Raw genomic sequence first — 11158 nt, 5'->3', positions numbered from 1 at the left:
CTGTTGGAATTCATTTACCCAGACGGGTTAAATATTTATTTTATTGTCATTGTGCAACACAAGGATGAGCAGCGAAAAGCCGTTTGTGGTCTCATTTTTCCAGATCACAAAAACATAATCAGAAATATATTATACGTGGTGGATGAGTTTAGGTGTTTTTAGCAGAAGCTGCTCTGAAGTCTGGTTTTACAGCAGCTTATGCCAGTGTGTGAGATGGGAGTGTCAGGTTCTTTGTGTAGCTGATTCCCAGAACTATTCATATGATAAAGCTAAATCAGCCATTTGATTTTCATTAATGAACGAGAAAGAAACTGTATTTTGCCCGAGGTGAGAAGGGCTTCATGCCTCAGAGTTTGAATAGATTACATTTGGTCTGAGTGTTTCTAGCACATGCCCATTATCCCATCTTTGTCTACAGGAGCTACAGTAGTTGAGTTCACGCTGGGGTCACTCTGTTGCATGACATCCAATCATCGCCTTTCGCGCCAATCCCGACTAACAGGGCGGAAGTTTGTAGCGTCACGTGACACTGAATCGCCCATAACTTTCGCGCCACCACGAGAGCCCGCCTCACCTCGCGGAATGCAGCGACGCGATTGGACGCTGCGGACGTCAGACTCGCGCCACTTCTTGCAGCGCGAACCGGGGAGAACCGCGAGCTGCTGCTGAATGAACGCTGGTCTCCCGTCACAGTGAAGCGTTTAAAACTGAATTTAAACACTATTCCTGTTCGTCGGTGGCTTTTTAGGATTCAGTGGTCGAGTTATCTCACCTGAGGGGCAACGTCTGCAGCCATGTCTCGTAAGGATTATGCGGCAGAGAAAGGTAATGGCCGAACGTAACTTACACACAACAGGTTGGCCTAAACTACTACATTTTATCTACGTGCTATCTCTAAAATGCTCGTTGGAAAAGTACGTAGCTGTTTTTGTCATGTGGTGTAGTGTGTATAAAGTCGGCTAATCTAAATAGTATTCGTTGCATTTGTGCACAAACTATTCAGTAGCTCATCAGATAACTTCGCCTCTTTGTTTCCTATCTGAACTATTTTTCTTTTTTGAAAGTGATTCATATTAGTTTGACGTGTCAACTGTTTTGTTTGCTAACTTGTTCGTAACTAGTTTTACATTCTCTAAACTTGGGTGATCAACGTTACGTCGGGACCCGGATGAGTACGTTTTAAACAAAGGAGCAGGCGCGAGCACGTGTCCGTCAATAACGTAGCAACGTAAATTAATGAATAATCTCAGTCGCGCTGTATTTTTTTTTTTTCGTTGTGTAAATTTGAGTTCAGATCACGAAACACAAATTCGCAATAACTGGAGGATAATCGTGAAGGTTATACGTCGAAATTGGGCGTTTTAAAAGTTACTCGTTAACTTGAACCGACATGAAGGATAAACTATTTACTAACGGACCTTATTCTGTAAAACTCGTTTCCCTTCGATGAAACTCCACAATACAAGTAACGCTATCAAACTGAATAACATTAATAACTTAAATGTGTGCAATCGGCTCTCTTATCTCATCCAGTTCCACAATACTCGTGATAACACTTGTTTGTGCTTTTTATGAAGCGTCCTGAAATCAAGATAGTCTTCCGCTTTTCTTCCGGAGCTCTGCGGCGACCATCGTGACGTCATCACGATGGACTCTTTACTGTTCTGTCAATAACACAAACGGTCATTGTTTTACATTTTTGATAACACGCTTGCTGCTGAGTCTGCCGCTGTGCCTTGCTAAAAGGCAGTTCGAAAGGCTGGTTTGTGGCGTATTGGACACACGTATCGATGTTGCAGAAACAAACAATTTAATTTTGACGGTTACAATAAGGAGTGCTTTACACACGTTAGCTGATAAGTGTGAAGTTTTACTTTTTAGTGTTTCAACCGTTTGAAACCTGAAGTGTTAAAGGTCAGGTCAGCTACCGGTAACGGCTCAGCTATTTATGTTAAGAACAATGGCTCATATTTATGGGAGCGTCCATGTATGTTCAACCCAAGTCAGCTCGGCTAAGCTAACGTTAGAAGATGGCTGGCTATGGTTTGAAAAAACCAGCCCGGACTATTTTTTTTGTGCGGAGGAGAGGTGGGGTCGCGGAGGGATACGAGAGTGACGAGGCACAAAAGCCATGTGCTGCTTTGTTTACAATAACATCCTCGAACAGAGAAATATTAAACCGGAGCTACAGATTTTCGGCGTCAAAGTAAGTAGTGCATTTTAATCGTCGTGCTTGGGTTAGTTTCGGTTCTGGTTCCGGTTAATTAAATCTTGTTAGTAGTTGTGGCTCTTTCGAGAAGTCGGGGATATTTTCTCAAAGAAGAAGAAAAAATGGACACTGAACTGAGCGCGACTGTGTATTTACATTATCAACCTGCAGCTATCTCCTCCATCGGTTATTTTAACTCAAACTATGACGGTCGGTACACTCCTGGGGAATTTGATTCACATCGTCCTCGGTGGCAGTTTGTGCTCCACTGTTGGCCATAATGACTCATCGAGATTACAGGGTGCCATGTTACTCAACAAAGGGGTCGTCGCAGGACAACATATTGGCTCCCAGTTTCTAGGCCCATTGGTGGCGTTGTTGATCCAGTTTTTGAACACACAAAGCAGTATTGATGTCTAAACCAACAAAAAGGTAAAATCAATAAGCAGTTAATTCCTTTTTGTGAATATATATATATATATATATAAATAATGTAGTGAACAAACCACCTAGTTTTTGCTGGATGTGGCCTCCCCTTTTCTGTTGTGAAATAATGCTGACGTGTTTTGTTGTTGTTTTGCAGACAAATGCAAACGGTTCCTGCAGGAGTTTTACTCTGAGGATGACAATGGGAAGAAGGTGTTCAAATATGGAGCTCAACTTGTAAGTGTGTAAACAGTGACTGTGTAGCTTTCAATGTTGGTGGTTTTGGCCTTAACTAGTGATGTTATTGACATTATCACACTAACCTGAATCAATTTGGTGGAGAAGTAAGTGATTAATGTCAGTCCGGTCATTTAAAAAGGACTCAACTAGTTGTCTTTTCCACCTTTAAAAAAATTTAATAATAATAATTTCAGCCACTCTTTGTCCTCGTAATCGTTACTTTTTTTGTTTGTTGCTAAACCAAGTAGTTTTATTAATACAGTTTGAAACACCAAGTGGCTCCTAACATGTTTTTAGAATTTTATTTTTGGTATAGTAACAACTGAGGGCGCCTATTTAGCTTCAGGGTTAAGAAGCTACCGTTTGGCGAGCACACCATGAACCTTATTGTCTTCGGTTCAAAGGTCTGGTCAAGGACCTTTTGAACTTCACTCTATTGTGTAGCAGCATCTTTTCAATTTAATTATGTTATGAAGGCAAAACCATTATAGCAATTAATTACAAATTTAATATTGCTCAATCACACTACTTGTATATATTTTTCAGATTTGTTAAATCTTACATTAAGTTATGGTATATATCTCCTCAATCTCATTCAAATAATTAAAACAAATGTGAACGCCGTTTCACCAGATTAGATGTGTATCCATCACAGCTGCCTCTGTTACGATTTTAGAGATGTCATTGTTGTTCTTGAGCTGTATATGTGCAGAGGTGACGTCTAATTAGGTGCCTTGTCTTATTACTAATTATGTTGTGCCTACAGGTGGCGCTGGCTCACAGAGAGCAGGTGCCCATCTTTGTGGACCTGGATGATGTGGCAGAGGAAGACCCAGAGCTGGTTGAGAGCATCTGTGAGAATACCAAGCGCTACACTGGCCTGTTGGCCGACGCCATCCACGAGCTGCTGCCAGAGTACAAAGAAAGAGATGTACGTGTACATGCACCGTGATCCTGAATGGACTTTAAAGTCGGAGCATTTTGATTAAACCAACTGTCGTCAAAGGACGGTACAACAATCGAGTCGCATCATCTGACAATCTTTTTAATTGTTTTTTAAATGGTTCACAGCGCCAATGGGTTTGTGAAATACTTGCTTATTAAAATGGAAATGCAAAAATGCTTTTGTTAATCTAGATGGTGGCCAAGGATTCTTTGGACGTGTACATTGAGCACAGGCTGATGATGGAACAAAGGGGTCGTGACCCCGCAGACACCCGAGACACTCGTAACCAATACCCACCAGAACTCATGAGGAGATTGTAAGTTGGATTTTTATCAACATATATAAATTATTAAAGCAGTACGTGTACTTGAACTCTCTTTTCCTCCACAGTGAGCTGTACTTTAAACCTCCCACCACTGCTAAGCCTAAAGTGGTGCGCGATGTACGAGCAGACAGCATCGGTAATCTGGTGACGGTCCGAGGCATAGTGACCCGTGCCACAGAGGTCAAACCGATGATGGCCGTCGCTACGTACACGTGTGACCAGTGTGGTGCTGAGACCTATCAACCTGTAAGATAATTGTGTTGTTCTGTGGTCATTCGATTTTATGGCAATGCATGCATTTTTATCAGGTGTCCCTCACATAGTATTTTTGTCTTTCAGATCCAGTCTCCCACCTTCATGCCTCTCGTCATGTGTCCCAGCCAAGAGTGCGTCACCAACAAATCTGGAGGTCGACTCTACCTGCAGACCAGAGGCTCCAAATTCGTCAAGTTCCAGGAGCTTCGTATCCAGGAACATGTAAGTCAGCTGTAACACTATCACACTCAGTGAAATGCTCAATCACTGTTGTTGTTTTGATTTGGGATTTTAGGACATTTCAATTTTCTCACGCTGTTTGTTGTCCCACAGAGTGACCAGGTGCCCGTTGGTAACATTCCAAGGAGCATGACCATTTATGCCCGTGGCGAAAACACGCGTCTTGCTCAGCCCGGAGACCATGTGGCCATCGCCGGGGTCTTCCTCCCTCTTCTGCGCACAGGCTTCCAACAGGCCACTCAGGTATGTACATACTTGCATTCAGAAATTCTTATCTATGACGTGAGCTTTTTGTAAGTGTTGGGCTGCAAGTGTCTGAAATTAATCCAATCCTGTTTTGGAAATGTCAGGGTCTTCTGTCGGAAACTTACCTGGAGGCTCATAACATCACGCTCATGAACAAGACGGAAGACGATGAGCTTGGCAATGATGATCTGACCGATGAGGAGCTGCGTGAAATTACAGGTTGGCGCGAGATAGCTGGACTTCAATAAAACCACTGTCGTAACCAGAATTGATGCCAAAAGCTGACTATGCTTATTTATCATTGCCTTGTCCTTTTAGTAACTGAAGTGATTGTTTTTTCTGTTGTAGAGGAAGGGTTTTACGAGAAGCTGGCTGGTTCAATAGCACCAGAGATCTACGGACATGAAGATGTGAAGAAGGCTCTGCTCCTGTTGCTGGTTGGGGGGGTGCAACAGGCACCTAAAGGCATGAAAATCAGAGGTAAGCAATGACTCGAGCACCTTTTTAAAAAACATATCTGTTAAACAATTCGCCAATTGGAGCTTTTGACCACGAAGATAAATAAAAATAGTCACGTTTGCAAGTCATAACCCAACAAAACGAGGTCATTCGGTTGATTGAATCAGCTTGGGAGGTCACATGACTAAATGTGTGCAGATCACAGAGCTAAGCGTTTGCCCCTTTTATGTAATTCTGCAATAACACTTTTCCGCCTTCAGGCAGCATCAACATCTGCCTGATGGGAGACCCGGGAGTCGCCAAGTCCCAGCTGCTGTCCTACATCGACCGCCTGGCTCCTCGAAGTGAGTGCAGTCCGATTTGCTGGAGTAGATGTTGTGCATCTGGGTTAATATTTTATCTTTTTTTTTAATCAATATTAATTCTCTCTCCATTAAGGCTTTACATGGTCAAATATAAACTTTTGATGTGAACAGGTTTTTCACCACTTAAGTGTTGACTACTTTGTGGCGGTTTTAATCATTCTGCTCTCAATTTGACCACATGACACCAGTGTCTGATCGCATTAATTTTCAATTTAAAAACCACATGAATTCCACTGCCACTTCACCCATGTTGTGCTCACTTTCTAATGTCCCCTCTCTCGTCTTCAGGCCAGTACACAACGGGCCGCGGCTCATCCGGCGTCGGTCTGACTGCAGCGGTGATGCGTGACCCCGTGACTGGAGAAATGACTCTGGAAGGTGGCGCCTTGGTGCTGGCTGACCAGGGCGTCTGTTGCATCGATGAGTTTGACAAGATGGCCGACGCTGACCGCACAGCCATCCACGAGGTGATGGAACAGCAGACCATCTCCATCGCTAAGGTGAGGAGGGCGGCGCTGCTGGAGTGGGCTTAATTAGGTGAGACTTTAATATTGAACGCACGTGTCGCATCCCGACTCGTATTTTCCCCTCCTTTTTTTCCCCAGGCTGGCATCATGACCTCCCTCAATGCCCGTTGCTCCATTCTAGCAGCAGCCAACCCCGCCTACGGCCGCTATAATCCCCGGAAGAGCATCGAGCAGAACATCCAGCTGCCGGCTGCGTTGCTCTCCCGTTTCGACCTGCTCTGGCTGATGCAGGACAAGCCGGACGCCGACTCTGACCTGCGTCTGGCCCAGCACATCACCTACGTCCACCGGCACTGCCGCCAGCCCCCCACTCACTTCACCCCAATCGACATGAAGCTGATGAGGTGATGACGATCTGCATCACATTTCAGAATGTTTACGCCCCTTCACTCGTCGAAACTACCAACTACGTGCAGTGTTTTAACAAAGATATGTGTGAATCCCTCCAGACGCTACATCGCTGTGTGTCAGAAGCGGCAGCCTGTGGTGCCCGAGTCGCTGGGCGATTACATCACTGCTGCTTACGTAGAGATGAGGAAAGAGTCCAGAGTCAGCAAAGACGCCACCTTCACCTCCGCACGTACCCTCCTGTCCATCCTCCGTCTGTCCACTGCGCTGGTGAGAAATGCACCTTGGTGAAGTCTGGGTGGCAGGAAACTTTTACAGATGTCTTGCAAAAATGTGTACTTCAGGAAATGTAATATTTGTCATACAAATTCAAAACTTTATTTGGATTTTATCTTGATAGACATTGAACCTTACCGGTGCCATTTACATTTCAAATGTGCCCAATTAACATGATGGGGTTCAGATTTAGTTAATGTTACTGGAGTAGAAGTGTGATCGTAACGTGCGCCTTGATTAACAGTCCATTGTGTGATAAAGTGCTTACAGTGCAGGTAGTGATGATAACCTGGCCTACTGCAGTGTGAGCACTTCTTTCCCAAGCTGGACACATCATCTCCAGTCTGCCAAAAACTGTCTGTCATCATTCCTCATCATGACTCGGCAATAGAAAATACGATGCATGTTTAATTGTTGCCGTTTGCATTCCGTATGATGCAAATGTTCTAATTTTATGACAGGAATGTAAAACGGTTTAGTTTAGTTCATTTGTTATAAATGGGCTACAACTGCATTTTGCTGTTTATTACTGTTTTGGGTAGTGACAATAAATGATCCTAGAGTCATGTAATTTGTTACCTTTCTGAAAAGGCATCTAAAGGGAAAATTGTTTTGTTTTGAGTTTTATGATCTGGTGTCGGCCTCCGGGGGTCAAAAGTGCTGTTTGTGCAGGTAGCAGTCATCAACTACTGCAAAACCAGCACTTAAGGCAGCCGGGTGGCACTGTGCTGCACACGGATGTCCACAAGGGGGCGACCTGCAACCAGCCCTGTGTGAGAGGAACTATCAAGGCTGTGTTTACTTGCACATCGACTGAGCCCCGTGTTTGTTCAGATGCTGCATGTGCGTAACCATGTGCGCTAAGGTTTGTCTGATCCTGACCAGTTTTGCAGGGTCGGCAGTATGCGTTACGAGCGGCTGTGCAAACCCATGCAAAACTGACCATGGCCAGAACCGTCATCACTGCGAAGATTGCATTTTTATGGAGGAGAAAAAAAAGTTTCGTAGTTAATTTTGAAGCATTTTGTTTGGCTTTTATTTCAACCTGTGGAGAGACTAGCTGGTGTTGAGAGGCGGAGACTTGGGCAATTGCCGGCCATCCCAGAGGGCATTGCACTTGTCTCGGTCTGACAGTGCCGGCACAGCGCAGCCTTCGTAATCACACAGATGTGCTGTCGGACAAAAATATCTCCTGCGTTACACATTCTCTTGATCTCATTTCCATCTCAATCACAACGCCATTTATTTTGTTGCCTCTGCAGGCTCGCCTTCGCATGATGGACACCGTGGAGAAGGAAGACGTCAATGAGGCGATGAGACTGATGGAGATGTCAAAGGATTCACTACAAGCCGACAAGTCCAGCACCACAAGGTTAGTGTTAACGGAGTCAAATTGATCCTGTTCGTTTAGCTCCACGTAACGCGAGTGGCCGGAGGTCGTCCGACCCAGAATCCCCTTTTATGAGTTCCTCATATCCCCGTCACAGTAGCTGCATATCCTGGAGGAAGCTGTAAAACGTCTCTGGGTTTTTATGGAGCTCTCTCCCCTCAGAAGCCTGTTCTCTGAGGCGGGCGTCAAGATTAGTGACGTGGTTGCGCGCCTTACCGTATATGCGCGTATGCGTGTATAATTTTTTTTGGAATTCCATCAGTTGGATAAATAATGATACTTTTAACATCCGACGCAAATAACAACTTGGCGTTGCATAAATAATGCTTATTTTACCCTGAAAGATTAAGTTGTCTTCATTTTCAGAAGGAAACTGGAGGCCAGCAGTGTCCTTGATTTCAATAAGCTAACTGTTCAAAGATCAAAATCAGCTCCCAACCACTCAGAAGTGACATAATTCCTATTTTTTGGTTTAATCCAACAGAAAATCAAAGCGCCAAAATGACTTGCAGTAATCCAGTCTCGAAGTAACGAACGCGTGAACCAATTTTTCTGCATCTTTTTGAGACAAGATGTGCCTGATTTTTGAAATATTACGTAGATGAAAGAATGCAGTCCTTGAGATTTGCTTTACGTGGGAGTTAAAGGACAAGTCCCGATCAAAGATAACGCCAAGATTCTTTACAGTGGTGTTGGATGCCAGGGCAATGCCGTCTACAGAATCCACATCACCAGATAATTGATCTCTGAGGTGCTCAGGGCCGATTAAAATTACTTCGGTTTTGTCTGAGTTTAACATCAAGAAGTTGCAGGTCATCCATGTTTTTATGTCTTTAAGACATGCTTGAATTTTACAGAGTTGGTTGCTCTCCTCTGGTTTTATCGATAGATATAGTTGAGTATCATCTGCATAACAATGAAAGTTTATGGAATGTTTCCTGATAATATTGCCCAAAGGAAGCATGTATAAGGTAAATAAAATTGGTCCAAGCACAGAACCTTGTGGAACTCCGTGATTAACGTTAGTGGTAATCGGCGTCATCGTTTACAAATACAAACTGAGATCGATCTGATAAATAGGATTTAAACCAAATTAGTGCCGTGCCTGAAATGCCAATCGACTGCTCCAGTCTCTGTAACAGGATGTCATGGTCAATGGTGTCGAATGCAGCACTAAGGTCTAACAAGACCAGGACAGAGAGGAGTCCTTTATCTGCTGCCATTAAGAGGTCATTTGTAATTTTCAGCAGTGCCGTCTCGGTGCTGTGGTGTTTTCTAAATCCTGATTGAAATTTCTCAAATAAACTATTATGATGTAGAAAGTCGCACAACTGATTTGCGACCACTTTCTCAAGGATCTTGGAGAGGAAGGGGAGGTTAGAGATCGGTCTGTAGTTAGCCAACACCTCTGGATCCAGAGTGGGCTTCTTCAGGAGAGGTTTAATAACAGCCACCTTGAAGGAGTGTGGTACGTGGCCTGTTAGCAGAGACACATTGATAATATCTAATAGAGAGCTGCCAATTAAAGGCAAAACGTCTTTAAGCAGCCTCGTCGGGATGGGGTCCAAGAGACAGGTAGACGTGTTCGAAGTAGAAACCGTTGAAGATAATTGGTCACGGTTAATGGGAGAAAATCCCTCCAAATATACACCAGGGCATACAGCGGTTTCCAAGGCCATTCCACTTGAGGACAGATTGGCACTGGTTAAGGGCAAGAGAATATTAATCTTGTCCCTAATAGTTAAAATCTTTTCATTAAAGAAGTTCATGAAGTCATTACCACTGAGGTCTATAGGAATACTCGGCTCCACAGAGCTGTGACTCTCAGCCTGGCTACAGTGCTGAAGAGAAACCTGGGGTTGTTCTTATACATCTCCTCACTTCCTTCCCACAGGGCTCAGCGTCCGTCCGACGTCATCTTCTCTCTGGTGCGCGAGCTCTCCACGGAGGGCGTGGCGGGCCGCGGTGGAGCCGGCGGCGTGGTCCGCATGGCGGAGGCCGAGCAGCGCTGCGTCACTCGGGGCTTCACCCCCGCACAGTTCCAGGAAGCGCTGGAGGAGTACGAGGAGCTGAACGTCTGGCAGGTCAACCAGGCCCGCAGCCGCATCACCTTCGTCTGACCGCTGCACCGTGCACGCAGCGCGTCAGTCACCCGAGGGCAAATCTTCGCAACGCGAGTCGAGCAGAACCTGGACATTTTCTAAACTCGACTAATTAGCAAGAATCCCCGCTGGTGGAGACTTTTTAAAATGTTATTCCTGTTCACCAGTAAATCTCTTGTAAATATGTGTCGGAATGGTGTAGTATCGGCAGTTTACGGCTTAAAGCTTCGACAAAGAGCATTTCTGTACATTATCACACAAGATGGCCTTGTATTGTGACGGCTTGTTGTAATAAATTGATGGTTCAATACGATGCAACGCTTTTGTGGTTCATGTGGACTGGGCTGCACATGAAATGAAGAGAAGTTGCAGACGGCCCCTATAAAGGACTGGTGCTGCCATCTTGACATAATCGCTGCTTTCAGTACATCCTTCAACATGCCTCGTAAAACATGCTTAAATACAGGGCTGAAACTAACCATTATTTCCATTATTTCTTTGTATCTATAAACATGTGAAATGACCAAGTTCCTAAAAGCCCAAGGCGATGTCTTCAAATATTTATAGTTGTAGTTTAGAGCGCCACTATGTAAACTCTTATCTATTACTTGGGAGTTTTTAATTACCTCATTAATCATTTGGGCATATGTGTCTACAAGTACTTGAACATGTTCCTTTAGTATAAAAATGTTTGGCTTCAAATGCTACATTTATCAGCTTAATCTTCACTATTACGAGTCTAGATTCTGCCACCATTTGGTTGTGCTTGGAAATCACTAATCCATAAGTATCAGATTCAGTTTC

The 11158-nt window shown here is 44.2% G+C and overlaps 1 protein-coding gene across 1 annotated transcript; it reads left to right on the top strand.

The window, feature by feature from the left end:
- The first annotated feature begins 637 nt into the window (after positions 1-637).
- On the top strand, positions 638-10667 carry mcm7 (minichromosome maintenance complex component 7). The gene is made up of 15 exons (XM_056439241.1): positions 638-825; positions 2793-2872; positions 3642-3806; positions 4013-4137; positions 4212-4392; positions 4486-4623; positions 4735-4884; positions 4992-5106; positions 5236-5367; positions 5607-5690; positions 6000-6211; positions 6317-6582; positions 6688-6856; positions 8125-8234; positions 10147-10667. The coding sequence occupies exons 1-15, from the start codon at positions 795-797 to the stop codon at positions 10370-10372; spliced, it is 2184 nt and encodes a 727-aa protein (XP_056295216.1). The 5' UTR covers positions 638-794; the 3' UTR covers positions 10373-10667.
- The last annotated feature ends 491 nt before the right edge of the window (positions 10668-11158 follow it).

Source organism: Pseudoliparis swirei, chromosome 19 (assembly GCF_029220125.1).
Source record: "Pseudoliparis swirei isolate HS2019 ecotype Mariana Trench chromosome 19, NWPU_hadal_v1, whole genome shotgun sequence".
NCBI lineage: Eukaryota > Metazoa > Chordata > Actinopteri > Perciformes > Liparidae > Pseudoliparis > Pseudoliparis swirei.
Note: the sequence above shows the minus strand (reverse complement) of the source record. Positions and strands in the feature narration are given on the sequence as shown.